At 35.8% G+C, this 24,802-nt stretch overlaps 1 protein-coding gene across 1 annotated transcript in view; it reads left to right on the forward strand.

Moving 5' to 3' along the window:
• The window catches only part of LOC128987868 (dynein regulatory complex subunit 7), a 146,722-nt gene that overhangs the window by 75,482 nt on the left and 46,438 nt on the right, over positions 1 to 24,802 (forward strand). Inside the window, exons 4-6 of the mRNA XM_054408931.1 lie at positions 9,578 to 9,772; positions 10,458 to 10,616; positions 11,750 to 11,965. Of these exons, the coding sequence (XP_054264906.1) occupies positions 9,578 to 9,772; positions 10,458 to 10,616; positions 11,750 to 11,965 (570 nt within the window). The remainder of the gene's footprint in view (positions 1 to 9,577; positions 9,773 to 10,457; positions 10,617 to 11,749; positions 11,966 to 24,802) is intronic.

A 24,802-nucleotide genomic window follows, 5' to 3' on the forward strand; every position in this document is an offset into this window, starting at 1 on the left:
GACACATTGGAAAAGCGAGTTTAGCACTTCCTCTGTTAAACCTCTGTTACAATCACCCACTGCAGTTGTGATTTTTTACTTTACACTTTACACAACCGCCATTGAAGCGCCGTCAATGAGTGGACCTTTTTTGTAAGCTATTGGCGACGATCATTTCAGTGTCCCAGCCCTATAGGTACAACACTGATTCAAGGTCTTCTTTCTGGTTGTCAAAACTCAAGAAACATTTTATACTCAAAGAATTTCTGGTTCCGATTTGGACGATGTCTAGTTATTTAATTTCATTTACGGTTACACTATTAGACTATATTATTGCACTTGCGATTAATTAAATCCGTTATGTAAGAAAAACGTTTTTAATCTCACTTGGTTGGGATTTGCTTTCAAAACGTGATTCGAAATGGTTGCGATATTTGTAAACAACATTTGTAAACATATCATTGACAGCTAGAAAAAATAATCTTGATCCGAACAGCTGTTCGTTATTTCATAGACGATTATGTGATAAAAATTGAACGAAAATTTGACAAAAATCGCACAAAACTGCATTTTTGAACGTCCGTAATTTTGTTTACAAAGTAGTGAGGCTATATTTAAATCACTAAAGACACTCTCGCCAATCCAGTGAATACATTAAAATGACTTGGATCTTGATAGGTACTCTGGTTTTCACGGAGAAGATTGCGTAAAATGCCATCTTGAGTGTTACAGACAAAGGGAAAGACAGACAGACAGACAGACAGACAGAAATAGAAACAAAACACGTTTCTGCTTCTTTAATGTATAAAACGTAAAAATAACCTAAAAGTATATAATTCTGAGCAAAGTACAGACAAAACTCTAATTTTATTTTATATAGAAGATATGTGTCCGTGAACGCGATAACTTGAGTAATTTTTGTCCGATTTTGATGAAATTTGGTTAAAAGGTGTAAGGCAAGATAAACTTGAATGAGTTCGCGAACCAGCATGATCGGACCATGGGAACGGGGTGTTCCGGTGGGGTTTATGGGGTAAAAATTGGTTTTTCTCATTTTGGACCCCCAAAACACAAAATTTCCCAATTTATCTCTAGACCATATTAAAGAGCTTAAAACAACAAATAATTTGGTATATCAAAGTGTTTTTGTACGGTTATTGGTAACGGAGAAAATTCAAAAAATTGCAAATTTAAAATTCCCATGTTATTCTTATGGAGAGTATTGAAAATGTTGTAGTTTGTTTGTTTATGGATATATTTTGAACAAACTAGGCAAATTTATTTACTTTATACTAAGCTATTATATTTTACTAAAACACACTTTATTAGTTTCAGTTTCCTTGTGGCAGCAAACCTAGGTACTCGTTAAACGTAAATAGATTCAATTGAAAATTGTTGGAAATATCGTCTAAAATAACAAGTCGTCTTGTGGATCAAAAATTAAGTTAATTTAATAGTAAAACTGATAGAATGAAAAACTTAGATTTGTGTATACATCTTACTTCATCAAAATATAACAAACAACTAAACTCTGTTGCCAAGGAAACATCATATGTTCTTTTCTAACATAACTATTATGGACATTATAATATGAATAAATTATATCTTTAACACACCCCCGTAATGTCCATAATACATTTTAGAAAAATAAGTTTTAGTTAAGAGGTCACCATCCCAATGAAAGTTTTCATTTTAACATGTTTCAATGATGATTTTGTTAAAATATCAGCGGTTTGTTCTTCTGTTGGAATGTATCTGACAGTGATCTGTTTCCCAGAGACCAACTGTCGAACATAATGGTATCTCGTCTCAATATGTTTAGAGCGATCGTGGAACATTAGATTGTTCATAAGTTTAATCACACTTTGATTGTCCACATGTAGTATAGGAATAGACTTTTCTTCAATTGCGCCAATCTCTTTCACAAGACGAAGGGATTTACAGGTCTCGCTAGCGGCAACATATTCTGCTTCCATTGAAGATTGGGAAACACACCGTTGAAGCTTACTCTTACAAATAGTCTCATCAAGATTGCCATTCAAAAATGCTGTTTTAACATCAAACTGTTTGATAGCAAGATTGTACTGAACTGAATAGCCTAACATAGTTCGCATCGTCTTAAACCGAGCTACAGGGCTGAAAGTGTCACCATAATCAATACCAGGACGCTGAGTAAATCCTTTTGCGACCAAACGCGCCTTGTAACGAATGATCTCGTTCTCAGAATTTGTTTTCAGTGCAAATACCCAGCGATTATCGATGACTTTTCTTCCTTTTGGTTGATCAACCAAATCATAAGTTTTATTTTTTATTAATGAATTTATTTCTTCATCCATAGCGGATTTCCAATCGACGACATGCTCAGATCTAATTGCTTCATCATAATTTTCCGGTACTTCGTTTGTAAGTATTGCAGAAGCTAAAAGCTCATTTTTATCTCTGTCACTGACACACATGACAGAATCATCTCTATATCTCATAGGTATTTTTATTCCATCACGTTTTCTCAGGTTATAAGTCTCATCTTGTAATACATCACCTTGAATAGCGTTATCATCACTAGGACACAACATGTCTTGCTCATCAGTATCATTGGTTCCTGGATACACAATATCTTGCTCTTCTTCATGGAATATATTGTCCTGATTACTGTCAACAAGCTGATTTCTGGTCTCATCATTTAGAATTGATTGCCTACTGTCAAGGGGATCATGCTCGATATCATTGCTACTCTCTTCAATGTTAAAGTAGTGTTTATCATCGTTATTGTTTATTTTCTTCAAAATAAAACATGATTCTTTTGGTGGAATGACCTTAACAACCATATTATACAATTGATTAGCTGTATTAAATATAGCCAAAGCAATGATTGTTCCATTTTGAGAAAACACCCATGACTTACCATTGTTTTTCACAGTCTGGTGAATGCCTTTTTCACCTGCTTTCCTCACAGAGAATAAGTTACAAGCAACATCAGGACAGTACCAAACATCATCGAAATACCTGTAAGTCCACTGTTTACCATCAAAAACCATAACGTCTATTTTTCCTGACCCCAAGGCCTGAATATGAACACCTTGGCGAGCACTGTCCATCTTTTTAGGAGTATCAAATGGTTTGTAAGTGGCGAACCAGTCCCTGCGGTTTGTCACATGGTGAGAAGCACCACTGTCAACAAGCCAGTTGTCACATTCACTGAAAAATGACTTATCAATTAGGCCTACCTCTAGATTTGATCGAGTCATCATTGCAGCATTTTGTATCTCACGGGTACATTCATTTGATTTAGGCCTATGTCCTTTTGTGTGACACTTAAAACAAATTACACCTGTTCGACAGTTTTTAGATAGATGACCATTTTTGCCACATGAAAAACATTTTATCGCTCCTAATTTTTGCAAGTCTCCCTTTTTGGCATTTTTGGCTCCCATATATTTTGGCTGTTTAGAACTTACTTTTATTTTGGAAACCATGGCTACTGCTACATCCATCTCGTCTCTGTCCTTTAGACGTAATTCAAAGTTGAGACATTTCTTCTGTAGAATGTCCCATGTCTTCACCTCCCTTGGTGAGTCGTGCCAAGTCACATATATGTGATCATATTCCTTTGGTAGAGTTTGAAGGAGTCGAGCACACAAATCGTCTTCATTAATAGGCTTACCGTATATTGTTAATTGGTTTTGGATTTCGTCAAACTTTTCCAGATGGCCATTCATTCCAAGGGTAGGTTCCCAAGAAATGTTATGGAACTTATTTCTCAATATGTCAATATTTTCAGTTGACTTGACATCATAAATGTGGACAAGTTTCTCCCACATCTCTTTTCCTGTAGAGCAATTGCTTACTCTAAGTAGAGGATTCGTCTCAAGGGATAAAACAATATATTTTCTGGCTTTTGCATAATTTTTTGTCCAATTTACCAATTTTTCGTCATAATTTGGTGTACCTGCTGTTGGTTTTCCGAATTCTCCACTAACAATTCCATAAACTCCTTCACATTCTAAGATTACCTTCATGACTATTTTCCATGTTGTGAAATTCTCAGCCCCTCTTAATTTTTCAATCTGTTTTTCATTACTCATCATTCAATATTCTATTTAACTTCTTCTCAATTAATTTAACCACTCTGTTCTGCTACCATGTTGGAAATATCGTCTAAAATAACAAGTCGTCTTGTGGATCAAAAATTAAGTTAATTTAATAGTAAAACTGATAGAATGAAAAACTTAGATTTGTGTATACATCTTACTTCATCAAAATATAACAAACAACTAAACTCTGTTGCCAAGGAAACATCATATGTTCTTTTCTAACATAACTATTATGGACATTATAATATGAATAAATTACATCTTTAACAAAAATCATTCAGAGAAATGGAAATTCGCTTAGTCGGCAGGTTTGCTGCGACGGGGGTATTTTAGTTTTTTTGTTGTTTTATATTTAGCTGTCCCGAGACTTTTAAATTAATTGTAAAATTACCCTCACTGCAGCCTGCAGCACACCTGCAGACAGACTAAGCGAATTTCAATTTGTCTGATTGGATTTTTAAAACAACATTTTTTATATTTATTCCCCATCTAAATAATTATTAGATTTAACTAGTACCTACGTTTGCTGCTACGGGGAATATAAAAAGTGTTTTTGATGTAGTGTAGGGGGAGAAAGTAAAAATATATGCACCCTTTTGGTAAACCTTATAACTTTGTAATGCTATTGAATATCATAGAACCAACTTGTTTGGTCTAATCAGCTGACAAAATTATTTAATTCCTTTTAAATGTGAATACCCATAAGGTTAACATGGGAAACCCCAGAGCCACTGGGGCGGAGCCTGAAAGGAGTTTTGAGATAACAATATGCCTATATGTAATCGGGAATTTGAGCTATATCATCACCCCAAATTTCAGCCCAATCCGACCAAGTAGTTTTCGCGTTTACTTGTCACAAACATCCATACATACATCCAAACTTTCTCATTATAATATTACTAGTTAACCGCCCGTGCTCTGCCACGGGAATATTGTCAGCAACAAAAGACATAATAATAATTAACAAATATTGTTTATCTTTGTATTTTAAATAGGGACTGCTTAATTTTTGTTTACATGAAGTGGACCGGATAGTTGGGCCTCTATAAACTATTTATGTTAATCAAACCGATTTATTAGTTTAAACAAAATGAATTTTTTAAATTCATTCGAGTTACATTTGAAAAATAAATACTGTAGTGTTCTTATGAAGGTTCCACTGTAGTGGATGAACTGCGCAATGCTGATAACCTAATTAAGCTACTTATGCTATGGAGATAATTTGTTCATGTATATTCCTACATTCGTTGTTTTCTTGTTCATTACATTCATTACATTCGTTGTGTGGAATAAAGATAGTCACTTAAATCATGCATCATCAGTTTGTTGGTCACATTTCACGGATCTTTGACCTATTCTGTGAGTAACAGCTGCATTTACAGGCTATAATATAAAGTTTGGCATACTTTGGTTCAATTAGAGGGTATTAACGGTCCAATCCGATGGTAAAAGGAGTCCCGGATCTTAAAATTATATAGACTACCAGAATGATGATTCATCTAAGTGAGACTTATAAACTCGCCATTGCAAATGCAGAGTTGTATGATCTTATATTATTAAAATAGTTTTTTGAAAGTTTTTTTTTTGTTTCTTTTGATACTTAATACTTTATATAGCCTACAGTATAGTCCATGTAGCCCCGTTGATAAGATTTTCTATGAACTCAGAATGTTGATAAGGAGCTAATTTTACCTTCCCCTTGTGACAACGTAAAGAGAATATACTTGTATCCCTGTTAGTCTGTTCTGACTCTAAATTCATAGATTTGCAGTAGTGACAAATCCAATTTAACGACCCCAATTCAAAAGAGTTGGTGTTTTTTAGGAACTTCCAGAGCACATGTAACCCATTTAACACCATCACTGTTATTTACTTTTTAGTTCCATGGCTCTGCACGTTTTTTTTCGATCTGGTTGTCTCTTTACGCACAGTTAATGACTTTTTTTATTTTTTGTACTTTTCACACCCTGGGTATTATGATAAAGTTGTATAACGCTGTTATGACCTGACCTGTGTCAATTTTGCCTGTAAACATCAAGTCACACACTTTTTCGCCAGAACCGAAATCGTAAGTCATAGTTTCTCAAGCAACTTCCCTGTGTACTTAATAGTTAGGTTATAGCTCACTGATAAATTGTAGTTCCACATATCCAGAGTACTCGGACTCGCAATAAGGTAAAGTTTGGTACTACTGAACGTCAAACACTGATCTTGAGTAAGATTCATCACCTACGATAAAATGTTTGTATGTTTCCCACTCATTAGCAATTATCTGCACAACTTGCAAGTGGATTTCCCCATGATTGTTCTGGTGGAATAAATGATTTTGATTGGAACAAACAGTTTCCGTCCCCTACTATCGGTATTATTTCATGTTTCATACTATAACTTAAACCCAATTACCACTTTCCTTTGGATCATTTTGCATGAAAAGTAACACATTTTTTGAAAATACAAAATTGATATTGTAGTTCCACGTATTCCTAATCGCCATCTCAAGAAAGTAAGGTTTGGTACTGCCCAAATACTGATTTTGAGTAAGATTAATCACCTATGATAAATGTTTGTATGTTTCCCACACATTAGCAGTTTTCTGTACAACCTGCAAGCGGATTTTTCTATGATTGTTCTGGTGGCCGTAGAGAATAAATTATATTGATTGGAATAGACGGTTTGCGTTTCCCACTATGGGTATTATTTCACGTTCCATACTCAAACCTAAACTCAATTAGCACTTTCTTTCAAATCAGTTTGCAGGAATACTAATACATTATTCGAAAATAGAAAATTTACACCAACACATAGGCTATAAAAAATGTTTAAATAACACATTGTGGTATAATAAGTTAACAAATACACTTTTCCTTGTTCGAAATCGTGTCTGTTTTTAACAGGAACTCCTAGATTAATAATTACATACTGAAAGTGAGGTTATAAAAATAATAACAAATGTCTGACAAACATTAAACAGCTGACAATAATTTATAAGATGTGACAAATCATTCTTATTCTTCAATAAGAATTGTATTGACTCGACCTTTGAAAGGCCGTAGATCTTAGCCCTTAGAAAAAACGTAAATTCTAAGGAAGTTCAGCAAATCTACGCATTATCCTCTTTATTTTGAGACATACATCTTGTAGATCGGTCCAGTAATGACTGAGGAAACAGACTTACAACTTTGTATTAAATATATAGAAAGATCCACAGAAAGAGAAAAATTGAATGAACAATTCCAAGATACACATAGTAATTAGATTTAAAAAGTAATATGTCCCTTCACATTGCCAAATGCAAGGTGCAAAGCCATTCCAAACTAACCCTCCTCTATCCATGTAACTATACTGGACCAGGAAGTAGCATCACAGGGCAATCACTCTGCACCACAACAACTATAGGGGATTGATGGATTGTGTCTTATTGCAATCTGTCATAATTACTTGAATGGGCAAAGTCAACTTTCCTTGCTGAGCTATATGGAAGGTATTTGATTTGATTTTGGGTCACTATCAGTATACTGTTTTGGTCTTGGTTAGATTACCAGAGTGATGTCTATGGAGATAAAAAGCAAGGATACAACAGCAAACAAGTGTCCTTACTCAGTGTAAGACAGTTATTTATCAAATTTCTTTCAATTCATGTTTTCAAGAACTTCGATTCTATTTTTAACCAAACATCACATTCTTATAATACCCGATATGCACAGAATGTCGGAATAACTACCTCTCATTTAGCCAAGTCTTACTCATTAACAAATTCGTCTTACATTTCTGAAGTTTTATATCGTAATGTTATCTCCCGTTGTAATTCTTATCATTTGTTTCATTCTCCATCGATTACTATTTTCAAAAAATGCATCACTGGCTGTCTGATAGAGTGGGGTGTAGATGAATCAGAACTCCTAATCAAAGCAGAGTACAGACAGACTTGACCCTACTTTATTCTCTCGTAATCTTTACTGAATAACTGAATTACTAACATCGAACATTCTTAACTATATTTATGTATGTACCCTCCGCCTTGCCTCATTCCTCAAATTGCTCATTTCACTTATTTAGCCTCAGAATAGTTTTGCAATTATATTAAATTATTTGTTTTTAAAAATTCTCTGAATATTTATGAATAGTATTTTTCCAACAAATACGTAAGTCACTGATAGCGACTGAGCCTACGCACAGGCTTCCAGCCCATGTAGGCTTATTTCCATAATGTATTATGTTTAACATGGCTTCTCTGGGACCTTACATCCTTTGTTGTTATTTTTAAGTTTATATGTATTTTTATATTTAATTATTTTTATCTATGCAATAGCAAGTAGGGTGTCTGTTCACTGGAAGTTATGTTATAATTTATATTCGGCACATTTTTGGAAATAAAGTATGTTTTGATTTGTTTTGATTTGAGTGTATATAAATTTACTCAACTTGAAATTACCTTCTTTCATAGGTTGCTGAGTAGATAAGACTATACTTGTTGGATTGGGAAAGGGAAAAATTATTTAAATGATAAAAAAGACACCATGTTAACATGAACAAGAAAAACAATGTAATGAAAAAGTAAACAGAAAAATAAAATAACATATGATAAATATACACATGTTAAATGCATATCAAGGGGAAAAAGTCTTCAACATACTGCCCGCCTTTAAAGCAACGATGGGCTTTAACAAAGAACCCACAGTAGTCGATTCCTGTAGAGAGAAATGGTCGAGCAGGAGTGATTCGAGAGGAGGGTAGATCACCCATTAGCAGGGAGTTGTTGTATGGTTTATTTTGCAAACATGTAGGAACACACTTGAATATACGTGAGCGAGCAACGCTACGTGCACAAAGAATCCAGACGAATTGAGTGATCAGAGCTTGAGAGAGTTGAGGTCCAGAGTGGAGATTAAGGTTGTAAGTGAAGTAGTCAGAATGGGAAGACCAATGTAGGCCAAGTATTGTGAAGTGTGGCTGTTCAGAATCTTGGAGAAAGACAGGAGACTCAAGATGTTCCTTGGGAAAAGCTTGTAGAAGAATATCAGGGTTGGAGACCCATTTACGTAATTCAAATCCTCCTTATTGTAACAGGTTGACCAGTTATTCTTGAAGTTTCAAGGCAGTTTCTTCAGTATCTGCACCAGTGATATCGTCAAAGTAGGTTTGCGTTCTTAGTACTTGCGCTGCCTCGGGAAAGTAGTCTTTTTTTGTCGTCAGCGAGATGGTGAAGAGTCTTTATTGCCAGGTAAGGAGAGCTATTCATACCATACGTCACGGTGTTCAGCTGGTAAGTAGAGAGAGGTTGAGAGAAAGTTTCACGCCAATGGATGAGTTGAAATTTTCTATCGTCAGGATGTATTTGTAAATTAAGTTAGTGTACATTAGCAGTTTTTGTGTGATGTGAACTTTTAAGTGAGACAGATTGGCATCGCATCAGAGGGTATTATGGAAACTCGTCAGGATTACGGTTTCAGAACTAACAAATGCATAGTATAAGTAGTACAGCACCCATTGTTTTGTCATTGTTTCAGCCAGATCAAGTGGTCTCAGGGAGGATGGTGCTGGAGAGACAGAGTGGCCACTGTTTTGAGATGAGTATGTTGCTGGCCAGTTACCTCATAGCAGCTGGGTATGATGCCTATGTTGCATCTGGGTATGCTACCAAGGACTACTGCCAGAATGATCTCACTCGCACCACCTGCCATGACATACCAGACATATCTGAGGTGTGTTTGCTGCTTAGTATACAGTTATATATTGTAGGCCTACTCTCATCCAGTCCCTTATGACTAGGTGACCGAATGAGAGGTTACTGGTTTGATCTTGAGCAGGATTGACTGTAGTTTCTCTTTACCCAATTTCTCTTTGTAAAGGATTTTAATATACTATACTTTCGGACATAATGCCGACATCAGACATATTAATAGTATAGAATAATGATAAGATTTAATTGCACTATCTAAAATTGGAATTTGTCAAGAAGGGTTATAGAGTTTCCCTATGAAATGTGGAGTCCAGAGTCTGATGGATAGAAATAAAGGCCACAAGATGTTACACTGATATTATGTCATATTACAGGACTTTGAGATTGGAGGTAAAAGAAAAAATTTTCTTCAATCCATTTATGACAAAATTGGAGGTTGGAGCTAGCTATCTGATATTTTTATTGCAATGTGACTAATTAAAATTTTGTACAACAAATTTTATGGGTAAGTCAGACTGAATTGGCTAAACTGTCAAATTGACTCGCCACCTAGATTCTCCTTTAAATGTTGCAAGTATAAAGAGTATAATGGTTTCCATTTAAAATAATGGATTCAAGTTAAGTAAACCAAGGTTTCATAAGCAGAATATTGTCCATGTGAATAGAAAAAAAGAGCTTAACTCTTTATTAACCCTTATCACCTACAGAAAGCAAAGCCACCAGAAGCACCGGTGGAATGCAAGTATGCAGTCAGGGAGCCAAGGGATCTACGAAGCAAGTTCATCTTGATGATGGAACAAAGAGAGAGGGATAAAGAGGAACAGGAGAGACTTCGACTGGAGGAAGAGGAAAGGAGGAGAATTCAGGTATTGATTTAACATTTAATTTTCATTATTTACACAAATAAAAATACTTGAGTGTGAAAAAATCAATTTAAGGAGACTGGATGCTTATTATTATTCCTCATTGGTTTGAGTGAAGTATTTTTAAAAGTTGAAATTCTATACACTAATAGCTATTTACATTACAAGTGTAGTAAGAGCGTTTTTACATCACGCAGGTGAATGTTGTGCAACGAGCGAAGGCGAGTTGCATAATTCACCGAAGTGATGTAAACACGCTCTTGCGTAACGTGTAACGTACAAGATTTTACCTGACCCGACAATATTCAGGAGGTTACGAGCAATATGCTTCATTATCAATTTCACTCATCTTCTAACAGTAACGTTCATTTACAAACAAAAGCTAGGTTAGGAAAATTCTTCAAAGCATAACAATAAAATTCAAACACACAGCTGATTTCTAGCGTTGAACGTCGTTGGCTCCATAGAGGTATATTTTTTAAGTTATCCACTCAATGTTATTTAAATGGGTTTCATTACATCACCGAGTGAGTTTTTTTCAACTTTACATCACTCGAGAAGTAAGGAAGTTGTATACATCACGCTTGGGATAGGGAAGTTTAACATGGCGGGTTAGGTAAACAATATTAAATCACATGTATATTCATCTTAACAAGTCTATTTATTTTGTAAGTGTACTTACATGCTGAGTGATCTGAAATTATTTGTGCAAAATCAATTCTTAATCATAAAAAATATCTATCAATGCAGTTTTGTTGTGTTCAGTGCTCACATTTTCTTTCTTTTAAGCTGCGTAACACTGGTTTAAAAATTGTTGTTGCATACTCAAATGTAAATACAGCTTTAAAAAGTGCTGTTAGTTGTATATCTGATTTCTTGTGGAATACAAATTTCTATTATAAAAAAGAATTAACTAGTGTTCTTTCAATTCTCGTAAACTTTTGTTTACTTGTCTAAACCTGCCTTTAATTTTCACCAAATGTGTACATACATAAGCTGTTAATTCTTTGTTGTTTTTGTGCAGTCTGGGCGGTTCTGTATAGAAGTCATACAGTTAAGGTTTAGGACGTGTTGTTCAAACACTCTGGTAAAGTTTTTATTCTTTACACTGCTCTAAAGCCATGTCTAATGCTCAGGAGCTGGAGAAGCCCCCTCATGACCCACTCTACTGGTGGGGTATCCATGGCTGGGTGGTGGTGTTGCCAGGCAAGAGAGAGGTCCAGGACGTATTGTTTATACACCCAGGGTCCGGGGTGTCCTCTGGACCTCAGGACAACCACTATCTGGGCATAGAGAGTCTCTGGAACCACCGCAACTACTGGGTCAACATCCAGAACTGTAACTCCTGTCAGGTCAGCTATACTGACTATATAATAGATACTGGGACATGTGTGGCCACAAATACATATTACCATAAACACAAATAAGTTCAGATTGACATAGACCATTGATATTTTCCCAAGTCTTTCCTTAGACTAATCCTATACTCTACTACAAGCTATGCCTGTTTGTCTGTCTGTCTAATATTTACCTCAAAATCTAGCGGAAGGATTTTGACTAAATTTTGGAATTAGGGACTTATAGTAAGTATAGCCCTAAAAACGTGATTGACGACAGCCCCTACCTCAGGAAAAATCATATTTGGCTAAACAACTCATTAGAAAATTTAAAAAAAATGTTACATTGGCCTTATTGGTTGCTAAGTAATGAACAAAAATAAACAAGGAAAAAGTAAGCAAAAGACTTGTAACATAAAATGTGCTTATAACCACCCATCCACAATATACTAACAAACTACAAAATATACAGTACGGTACTAAATATATCAGTTGTAACTATTGAGCAAAGATTACACTGAAGATTACTTGATATAGGGAAAATAGAGCAAGTGTTACTTACTAAGTGTTTCGTGTTGGTGTTGTTTGAGTGCACAGGCATAAACTCAATGTTTAACTCTTAAGGGTAGAATTTACAATGTTTATGCACTTTTTTAGTTCACTTAATTTGAACAGCTGTATTCTGTTGAATTAATACTGTACTAAAGTTAATTGTTTTACAATGATCTTTATAGTAAACAATATACTCATGATTCAGACTTATCTGTATTCAGCTAATCCATCATACTAGAACATTTGAGAGAGTACGCTCATGCCGAAATTTCCCCTTTATATTGCTTAATTTACAATCGAAATAAACTATACCGAGCCATCGTTCGGTCCCCCGGTACTTTTGTGTAATGCACGATTGTTTTTTATTATTTCAGTGGTTGATTAGTTCTACAAGAAAAATTCATATCTCATTAGAACTGTTATCTAGCAATTACAAATAAAGTTTAAACATCACTAGGAATTATAAAAATTTGTAATAGGAATGCCCTATTGCTCCTTGTATTTAGATGGTATAGAATTTAATCGATTTGATACAAATAGCAACTGTCATTTTAGCTTGTTTGGATATTGTAAATATGTGGTTTCCCTGGATACTAAAATAAATACCTAGCTCATTAAAATAAAAGGGCAAACTGAATTATTAAACTCAACACTTTTAATTCAACCAACTAAAGAAGACATAGATTAAACTATTATTGTTTTTAACAACACATTTAACAATTTAACCATCTGGTATTCATCAATGAAGTATAAGATTAAAAACAGACATGTGGCAAATATTAAATTGCACTCAACACCCCACCTCAATTTAATAATTTTACATTTGACACAATTAACAAACAAAAAATTCTAATATCTTTCTCAAGAAATGAGAAACGAATGAATAGCTCGATTCCATGCTAATAGTGCCTGTTTCAAGCCATATAGCGCCTTTTGCAATTTGCAAACGGAGCCAGGTGTTCCTTCAACTCCTTCAGGAATGGACATATATATTTCCTCCTTGAAAATTTTTTCTTTTTCCCTAGTTGAGACTGGAAGGCAGTAGGAGGTGATGTACAATCAAATTCCATTTTTTCAACGCCCCTCCTCTTTGTCTCCTCTTCCAGCAGTCTGACCTTCACAAAGCTCAGAGATAAGTCCTTCATTGATAGAGTCTCTATGGCCGTGACAACGACGTCATATTCTTTGGGCATGGTCAGTAATAGGTGACAAACAATGTCAGATTCCTCAACAGTTGCTCCTGTAGAACGTAACTCTCTTATGACTTTGTCAAATTTCAGAAAGTGACGATTTAAAACGTCATTCTTCGCATCAAACTTCATTGTTAGTAACTGCTTCCTTAGTAGAAGTTGGCTAGCAATTCCTTTCCTTTCAAATGTGTTGCAGAGAGATGACCATAGTTCAAAAGCAGTAGCCTTGTCTTCAGAGGTGCCCATCCCCCCCCAAACCCAGAGGCGCAACCCCCCCCCCCCCCAAGCCAAAGGAGTAGTTCTCCCCCCCCAATTTATGCTGCCGTCTATTTAAACCTACCCTCCCCCCACCAATTTATCTGACAAGTTTCCCTTTACCTTATAAAACGAGCATTCCAATTTAGGATTTAGTAAACTTGAGGCAAAGAAAAACAAACTTGCTGATAATAAAAATTAAATGTTTAATAGGAAACGTTAACAACATTTAACAATACTTCATTAGGTATATCTAACTAATGGACGAATTAGAAGTGTTTCAATTTGCATTTCAGAATCGCTATTGTCAGCTAACATGTGCTCAGTATTGCAATAGACAACGTCTTCAAAATGTACAACAATATACTAGGTGAATTACTCTACTCCAACACAGTATTGTAACTGTACAATATATTAGGTGGCGTTAAATTTTACAGAGAAAGAATCTCAGAGAAGAATTTTAAGAAATCAAACCGCTTTAAAAATGCATTAATAATACTTTGGCAAAAAGTTTTTTTTTTTCAAAATTAAAGGCAGTCACGAAATAAGACAGACTTGTTGCTCGCCACTCCCTGGCTGTACAAACACCGCCACTCCAAACAACACACTCCAAAAACTCGATTTTACTCTACAAAAATCGCCAGGCAAAATACCCACAAAAGGTTTTTGTGACGAAGTAATCTTATAATTAATTTTGATAGCCCCAGGATTGCCTTTTATGACTAATAATGGTAGAAACGCATCTTGTCAGACTTTCTGTTTATACACAAAACACGAAACGATAACAGATAAGCCTATCAATTCACGTGAGTATATTGCCGCGGGCAGGACTGGAAGTAAACTGAATCAGGTTATGACGGAAAGACGTGGTCTCTGAATTGTCGTATGTGTTATCAAAAGCTGATATTGGACTAGTTGTAGTGACGGAGGAGAGTGTTGAAAATATAATGGGATTCATAATTGAGTTTTCCATTTAAAATTATTGACAATAATAACCAATTTATCTTTTAGATATAAATTATGGTCTCGAAATTCTACAGTACTGCACGAAAGGAAATTTATTAAATACTTTGAGGAGTTTGAAATATATAAATACATAAAACTAGGGACAGCGCAAAATTTTTGAGTGAAAACACTCAATTAATTATGAATCCCATTATACTTTTAACACTCTTCTCAGTCACTACAATAGTCCTATATACGCTGGTGACAATGCAGACGACAATCCAGAGACCACGTCTGCCCCTCATAACCTGAACCTGATTCAGTTTACTTCCAGTTCTGACGACGGCAATATATACGCGTGAATTAATAGGCCTATCTGTAATCGATTCGTGTTTTGTGTGGTAGAGGTAAAGAACCACCAAAACATATGTAGCAAATAAAGTTCGACACTGACACTGGTATATTAAGGATTGTCTGACAAGGTGCGTTTTTACCATTCTTAGAAGCAAATCTTAATTACGAATGGCAAAATGTTGTTGGTGTTGATAGTGAGCTACTTAGAAACACTTTTTCGGGCTGCTTATACAAAATTATTCATTCATTATGACAGCTAGCAAAAAACACCCCCCCCCCCCAAAATCCCCTCAAAAAAGTCCCCCCCAAAAATTCCTGTGCCGCAAACGCGCCACAGTACCGCCCCTCTGGGCACCCCTGCTTGTCTTTTGCATATTCCAAATGGCTGTCGGCAATACGCTGTATAATCTGCGACTTGCACTTTCGATCTTGGATCTTGTTTCGCTAATTCCAACAACCTTGCTTCCTTCCTCTCTCGTTGTTCATCTGTGTCTTCTTCCAGTTATTCAACGTTGGTAGCATAAGATTCCTTTACGAAAGATAATAATTCTAATTCCTCCAGCAGAGTTTCAATTCTAAATTTCCAATTGCTAAAATTGGTTCCGTCAAACAATGGTATTCGATACTTTTCATGTTCAGTTGCCATGTTAGCAATTCATTCAATTTGATTAGCCAGGTAAAAAAAACGTAACAAATTCCGTATTTAAACAGCCCTGGGCCCATAACCTGTAAATATGTGGTTTACAGATACCCATACAGATACACATTCACTTGGTGAGATGGATAATATTGGCCAGCTCTGCTATGCAACTTACTTTGGAAGTGATAAAATACACGAAGCACATAGTGTTTTCACGGTGGTAAAGTAAATGTCAGATGAAATTAATGCATGGAAGAAATGTTTACTTCTGACATTGACAGATCGAGATATTTCAAAATATTTATTAATAATGCCTTGAATATGATAAGTTCAAGTACCGGTAGTAAGATTATACCAAATCTTGGCGGACCTTATGTTTTTATTGTTAACTTTTGTATTACTCCTCTACTTCAATTGAGAAAAAACGCAAATGGATTGTTTACTTTTAGGTTATATTGCCAGTTCCTTGGACAAGTTTTTTGACTGAATTCACCAACACAATCCAGACATTTCAAGTCGAAATAAGAAGTTTGAAAAACTCATTTGCTATTGAAAGTTTTAGTGGCAACATTAGACCAAACATAAGTGAAGGAATTAGTATTTATGTAAATGACCCAACTTAAATTACTTAACACAGGTTATCAGTAAGACAACAGTTTTCTTCAATTCTCAATGCTGGAAAAACTTTGTAGCATCATGTTAACTCGAATTGAAGCAGATCGTTTAGCATTAATTAGAAGTTAGTTATCAGTTAAAACTGAGAGCAGAAATAATGTAGGTGAACCTTGACGACGCAAATACAGATATTTAAAATTAGTTTCGAACAAGTGTTTAAACAACTCTAAGTTGTAACTAGAACTACTTGAATTTAAGCATAACGTTTTCCTCGGCATTATGTTTCATACTATGCGGCTCATTGAGCCGCACGGGTTCTCTAGTTAAAATAAAAGGGCAAACTGAATTATTAAACTCAACACTTTTAATTCAACCAACTAAAGAAGACATAGATTAAACTATTATTGTTTTTAACAACACATTTAACAATTTAACCATCTGGTATTCATCAATGAAGTATAACATTAAAAACAGACATGTGGCAAATATTAAATTGCACTCAACAGATATCAAAAGGAAAAATACCCCCGCCGCAGCAAACCTGCAGACTAATCGAATTTCAACTTGTCATATTACATTTTTACTAAAATCTTACTGATATTATAAATGTGAAAGTTTGTGTGTTTGTTTGTTTGTTTGAAGTTCAATCACACATTAACTACTGGACGGATTGGGCTGAAATTTGGCATGATGATAGCTCACATTCCTGATTAAAATATAGGCATATTCTTATCCCAAAAATCCTTTCGGGCTCCACCCCAGTGGCTCTGTAGTTTCCCATGTTGACCCTATGAGTATTCATATTTAAAGGGAATTAAAGAATTTAGTCAGCTGTTTCAACTAAAAAAGTTGGTTCTATGATATGCAAAAGCTTGATTTTGTTTTGATGTTTTTTGAGTGGTATTCTATTTCTACAAGTTGTTCTCTGTCTGTCAGGTAGCTCTGTATCCAGGATAGTGCATTGCCGGTGATGTTGATAAGTTTGAGTTTCTCAATTAAAATATATGCTTCTGTCCAAGCTATCAAACGCCTTTTCGAGATCCAGAAATATACCATTCGCTTGTTGCTTTTTTCCCAAATTTCCGTGATTGAGTTACACAGTTGGCTTAAAGCGGTGTTAATGGACTTTTTTTGTCTAAATCTGTGTTGATTGCTGCTTAAAAATATATGATCTAAACCATTCAAACGAAATGCCATCAATGCCCAAACACACTGTCAAAAGCCTTACTTAAGTCTAAAAATATGCCAACTGTTGTTTCACCTTTGTCAAGAGAGTTTATTACTGATTCTATAAAATCTATTGCTGCAGTTGTAACTGATCTTCCTGATCTAAAGCCATGCTGATTATTATCATGTAAAGAATACGTTTCCAGATAATTCGTCAGTTGTATGTAAACTTTTTTGCTGGTTTATTTTGTTCAGCAGAGTGGTTAATGATCTTGCATTTAATCCCTAAATGATCTGACATTAGAAATTTGTGGGTGTTGAGGGCCAGGTGTTTTAGTCCCAAATTTGTAGCATAGATATCGATACTACTGATTGAGGTGGGGGTTATTCTTGTATAGGGGATGTCTCCAGCTTCTAGGTTGTGTTCCAGTAGAAAATATTTAAGTTTGATGGTGTCGGGTTCTTGGGGTTGAAGCAGGTTTACGTTTAGGTCGCCCATAAATATAATATCCTTCTTCTTTTTTGTGTATGTTGAGAGAAGTGCGTCAATGTATTTTAAGCAGTTGTCGAGGTTAGTTGATGGCGATCTATATGCTCCGATGATGATAAGTTTTTGATCTTGGGTGCTGAGGGTTACTATTTCAGAAACTAGTTCTTCGCAAAAGGTATCTGTATTGATCTTGGAGTAATTGTGTTGATTCTCCTCTTTAACGAAGGCAGCTATCCCTCCCCATCTGTGTTGTTTTCTGGAGTAGTTGCTAAGTAGCATGCATCCTTGTATGTGGATGTTTTCCATACATTCAGCCGGGTGGCCATGTTCCGAAATTATTAGCACATCAGGATTTATTGAGTGAAGTTCTATGTCTAGCTGGTTTATTTTTTTCTGTAGGCCTCTTTGGATATTTATGTATAGTACTGTTAGTTCTTTTTTGTGGTGAATTTTGTTGAGTTTTGTAGCAGATTGGTTGCATTTGGTTTGGCTTGGTTGGTCCTGTTCCAGGTCTAAGTAGTAGCGATGGTGATGAGTTTTTGCGGGTTTTTTGACAGGGTAATTTCCGAGTAGGTTGCTGAAGTCTCGTGGCCATCTTCATGTTTGTCCTCTGTTTTGGACAAAGTAAGTTTTTGTTTGATTTTGTGTTTCAGTGGCCTTAGTATGTGTTATTTGGGGCACATTTATATTTTCGCAGTTGTTGGTCGTATTAGGGAGCAGCGGTTGTTTCTGTATTGGTTTGTCTTTGGGAATAGGCCTAGGCCCATTTTGTGTGTTTATCAACTCGAGGTGTTGCTGTATTGTTTCCACTATAGGCCTAGGGCAGGTCAGTTTGGAGTTCTTTATGATGGTGTGTGCAAGGGTTATAGCTCCTTTTTCCCGTCCGATCTGTAGTTGTCGTTTTGACAGGCTGAGCTTGTGTCTATATAAATTGTTCTTAATTGTTCACACATAAACCTATATGCAGCGTTTGTGTCATTTATGTATCTGTCTCCAACATCTCTTCTATAGAGAAGGCCGTTAACAAACCACTGAGTGTTTCGGAATTTTTTCTGGGCTGCCTCAATGGTTAGCCAGAGGGGTCTCATTGTATGATTTGGGGTTTCTGCGCTAGCTACGTTGTTGGAGCCTATGTTTATTATTACTTTCCCAGGAATTTGTTTGGCCTCACTTATAAATTTGCTTACGTCCCTTATCTGTGCTCCTGGCATGATTTCTGTTGTGATATTTAGTTTGTAGTTGTTTTTTATGATGCTGGCTGCAGCTCTGAGGGTCGAGTCGCCTATGAGTAGTGCTTCAGGCTGTGTTTTCATAGGGTCGTTGGTCAGTACAGGTCTATTTTCTTGGTGGTTAGTCTTGTATCGGGTTTCTGTATCGCAGCTGATGTTTTTAGTGTTTTCATGTACATCGTTAGTGAGATGACTTTCGAGTGGAATATTAGAATATAAAAAGACAGAGTTGACAGTTGTGGAAATAGAAGTAACTGTGTTATATTAAAGATCAGAATAGAATAGTAAACAGCATTTGATAATAAACATTTTTGGTTGCTATGGTAACAACTACATATGTTCATAACATTCTCACCCACTTAATCGCTGGAGAGCAAAGTCCTTAAGATAGGACGGAATCTTGCGCAGTCTGGAAGGACGAGTTAATTTATTTTCTTTTTGTTCTGTGGCTTGAGGTCTGTCTAGATTTTCTTCTCTTAGAGTACCGTCTAGTTCTGTTGGATTGTTTGAACTTGATTCAGACTCTGGGTGGATCTCTTGTGGTGGTGCTTGACAGTCTATAATAGGTATCCGTCTTGGAACAACAGAACTATCTTGTTCGTTGTGTGTTGTAAATGTAACTTTCTTCTTGGATACAAGAGTCAAAATCAATTGATTTATGTGTCGTTTTAAACTTCGTCCAGAATCCAATTCAACAATGTAATGGTATTGACCTAATTTTCTCTTGACTGTACCAAACTGCCATATGTCTTTATTTCCCAGGTGAACTCTTGCCTGAACTCTCTTTCCCACTTTAAGAGAGCGGACGCGAAGAGGAGCAATTGATTTTGATGGAAGTTTTGCCTTTGGGTTAGGGAGAAGTGTGTCAAGTCTAATCCGAATCTTCCTGTTCAAATACAACTCTGCTGGAGTCTTGCCTGATGCCAAAGGTGTTGCTCGATATCTGAACATAATGTTTTGTAGCTTTGTGGTAATTGGGGTTGGATCATCGGCAGCAGCAATAAGTCTTCTCTTTAAAGTTTGTATGTTTCGTTCCGCCAGGCCATTTGTTGCAGGATGGTTAGGAGCAGTAAATTTTTGGAAAATCCCACGTTCTTTACAGTAGTTGATAAATTCCTCACTTTTGAATATAGTGGCATTGTCCGAGACCAAGAACGAGGGGTACCCATGAACCGAGAAAATGTTTTCAAGTAGTGCCATCGTCGTTGCTGAGGAAGGAGCATTTCGAAGAATGCGAACTTCTGCCCACTTTGATTTTGCATCTACACACATGAGGAAATAATTTCCATCCAATGGACCGGCATAATCAATATGCACTCTTTCCCAGTTATCATCGGGCTGATCCCACGGATGTACCGGAGCCTTTGGTGGATTGTGACGAACTTTAGCACAAGGTTCACAGCTTTTCACTAGTCTTTCTATTTGTTTGTCCATACCTTCCCAATATACATATCTTCTAGCAAGCTGTTTCATTTTAGTAATTCCGAGGTGTGATTCATGGAGCTCATTTAGAATTTGATTTTGAAGACATTTGGGAATTACGACTCGATCTGATCGGAAAAGTATGTTGTCTGAGATCATGTAAGGGCTATCTTTGCGACTATTTTTCAGTTCATGTAAAAGAACTTGAAGCTCAGGGTCTTTTGCTGTTTCTTCTTTTATCGTTTCTGCCGTTATCACTGTGCTTGAGATTTGAAGTAAGGTTTCTGCATTGATTGTGTTTATTTCTTTGTCGAATGTTAGTTCAGATGAAATTGATGATTGAACTGGGCTTCGAGACAAACAATCAACGTTTTCATTTTCTTTCCCTTTCTTGCATCGAACTGTATAGTCAAGACCACTGAGGAATGAAGAATAACGCAATAAGCGAGATGATGTCATTCGTGGCAAAGCACGTCCTGGATGAAAAATATGTGACAATGGTTCATTATCGGTGACGAGAGTGAATCTTTTACCAAAAACGTAATTATAAAAATGGGTGACTGCGTAGATGATTGCTAGAGCTTCTCTATCAAGTTGGCTGTACAGTAGACCCCCTCTTAATCGACCCTTATGGGACCGGACCTAGGTCGGATAACTCAAAAGGTCGGATAAAACGGGCAATCCCTAAAATCATAACATAATGAAGTGCTATTCATTTGGAATTATATAATCATTATTTTGAAATCATACTTGTATTATTTATCAAATAAACTACTCTTATCTCCTGTTTCATATTGATAGAAAAGTCACAAATAAACACAAAGCACGGTTAAGTCAAATAGGCCTACTTTCAGTGGAATATATTATAATACTACGCAAGAGTCAACAAAATTCCTATTTTAATAACTTTAGTACTATAATGTATTAATTTATGCTTTCCAAATACATCGTAATACAGTACAGAACCTTTTGACGACATTAAAGATACAAGCGACCATTTTGTTACAAGACAGGACGTTTATTTGTAGCCTCTCACTGGAGGCTCAAGCACAAAAACTATCTTGACCTTGGAGTTGTTAACCCCCCTTCCCTACAAGTTGCATTGTTTGTTTACTCCGGCGATAAGATAATCAGTTCTCAAAATCGTAACGCAGTTTATGATGTTATAAGTTTGCCGCACAGATAACAAATCAGATCAGATGTGCTCGAGCTACGAACTATGATGTAACGGTACGTATTCCTCTTGGAATACCTACTGTTACTTTGGGTGACGTAGCTCAGGAAAGAAACTCAGCACTCGCTTACGAAACCCAACTTTATTAATTACTCAAAACAACACAAAGAACACAAAGCTAAACTAACAATCAAAAAAGGTAGAGTAGACTGGAACTGTATAAATCAGTTAGTAGCTTAACCCCCAATTTGGAAAAGACTCTAAACCCCAATTTTGAAAACCGTTTACATTGTCTTACCTGGGCTCCAGCTCCCCCAGCAGGACCCTGTCCTCCGGTGCACCACACAAACCACTCCACACAAAAACTGACCCCTTGATCAAGTGCACTGGCCTACTTAAAGCAACAGCCTTCAGTAGGTCAGCACAACAAGTTATTGTTTAACAACACTACCAGCCTACTCACACAACATTGCCAAACACTTCCTCTTTACAATATTCGACCCCTTCCATTACATCCCCCCATTTCCTCCAGACGATGTCCCCAGCGTCTCAACTACCTAGATACATCCACTCAGAGAGAGCGAAAAAAAAAAATTGATAACAAAAACTGATTAAAATCTTTTAAAATTGTACCTAAACAAAATTAAAATAAGGTTTAGGAGGGGAAGAACTGACCAACTGTTCGCGGACTTCCTCAGCAGTTGCGTCGATAAAGCCTCCTCGAACAGTCGTTGGTCTTCAGATGTTTGACCACAGCCATGTCTTCTGCGATGTCTCCCACTTCGGTGTCTATAGTCTGTAGTCCATCCAGCGTTCCTTGACAGCATTGATGATGAATCGACTTTGGTTGACGATGATGTTGGACTGCTTTTGCCATTGATTGAGTGTACTGCAGCCTGAAGTTCTCCTCTTCTTAAAAGCCCTTGCCCCCAGCTGCGTTTCCCCAGTTTTCATTGAATTTGACAAAGTCTCATCCTCCGATCACAATGTTGAAGATAACACATGATAACACGGCAAATCATGAAGTTCTTGTAGCCTTGTCTACAGTTGGTCAGTGGGGATGGGTAAATAGGAAGCCTACACAAACATATAACTCACAAATACAACATATAATTTATAAAAAAAACCCTAGACTTTTTAAGAAATTCTCAAACTCACATGAAGAACAAAGCAAAAAACATTAAAACAAAAATTATTGAAACTAAGAGAAGTGTTTGGAATGTGTTACCTTAACAAATTTGATACGATTAAATAACAAAACCTTTAATAATTTCTGACTGATTTACTTTAGATTATTCAAATATGACCTTTTTAAAGAATTCTAAACAAATAATGAGTTTAACAGTTGTCTCTAATTTCTGGTAATTTGCAATTTAAGTCTGAAAAAATTTAATAAACAATTTGTCTCACACTAAAGTCCCTGATAATTAAAAATCTAAAAAAAACAAAATATATCTCAATAAAATATTCTTTTAATACATAATCTGTCTTGTCTTCAAAATTTGCCAGACTGTTAATTTTACTAGAGGAAACTATTGCAACATTTAAAACATTATTTCCCAATACAGTTGCCACCTTTGTGAAATATGATACAATTTATCTCTAAAATAGTATAAACAAAGAAAAAACAAAACAAAATCATCTTCCAATAAAATTAGACTTCCCCATAGCATTTTTAAAACACAAACACAATTTATCATTGTCAAAATAATAGTTTAAAACTTTCAAACTACCCCATTCAATATAGCTTACATAATTTATGTTTAAAAGTTTACCAACATTTTGGTCATTTCTCCTCATAACATTGAGTGAAATTATGTTTGCTTACATATTAAAAACAAGTTAAATTTTAGCTTCAATGTGTTATATCAAAAATACACTTAAAAACGGCGTATATAATTTTCCAATGAAAATGCATTAAAAAAAAATTGCTGGAAAAAATGATTTGGGCCCAAATCGTTACAATCAAACCCGTAAGCAAAACCAATTTCCCTTTTAAAATTTCTCCAACAATCTATCACCTGTAAAAACAAAAATTTGTTCCCAAAATAAAACATTCATGCATTGCTGATTTCCCAAAGCAAACTCTAGAGCATCAGTATTAAAAGGTAAACATTGTAACAAAACACGGTCAGCACTCAGCAAGGTCAGGTCACAGAGAGGCCATTTACACCACGCTCAGCATTCCTCAGCCTACAAACATGCTGACTACTGTCACCGCAACTTTGCTCGTGCAATACTCTGAAATATAACATATAAACACCTACTCTAATCATTAACAGTATTGACCATTCGTAAAAATCCCCATCTGAAAAAAATATATTACTACCAAATTAAAGTTTAAACTCAAATATATTTCTAAAACAGTACACCATAATACACTATGAATAATTATCCCTTAAACTACTTCTACAAAATATAATATATTGATCCACCATTCACTGCATCTACTGCGCATAAAGAGCTGAAACAGAATAGTTTGACAACATGTGTCCGCCACATTATTCGCACAATATACACTCTAGAGTAGAAATAGCAGGTCTGCAACCACAGAATCACATCTTCGAGAAACCTGGGAACTACAAGATCCCAGATACAACATATATTTAACCAGGCAAATACACACACTTGTGCACAGCAAACAACATCTGAAACACACATTACACATGTGCACCCAGCACAGAACAAATAAAAACCTTGTGCAGCTAGCACTTAGCATACAGCACAAAAATACCTCGTGCACTCAGCACATAACAAAAATTCACCTTGTGCTCCCAGCACGTAAAAAATGAAAACCCTGTGCAGCCAGCACAACACAT

Source organism: Macrosteles quadrilineatus, unplaced genomic scaffold (assembly GCF_028750875.1).
Source record: "Macrosteles quadrilineatus isolate MER2022 unplaced genomic scaffold, UCM_ALF_1.0 Scaffold_2__2_contigs__length_208266976, whole genome shotgun sequence".
Classification (NCBI taxonomy): domain Eukaryota; kingdom Metazoa; phylum Arthropoda; class Insecta; order Hemiptera; family Cicadellidae; genus Macrosteles; species Macrosteles quadrilineatus.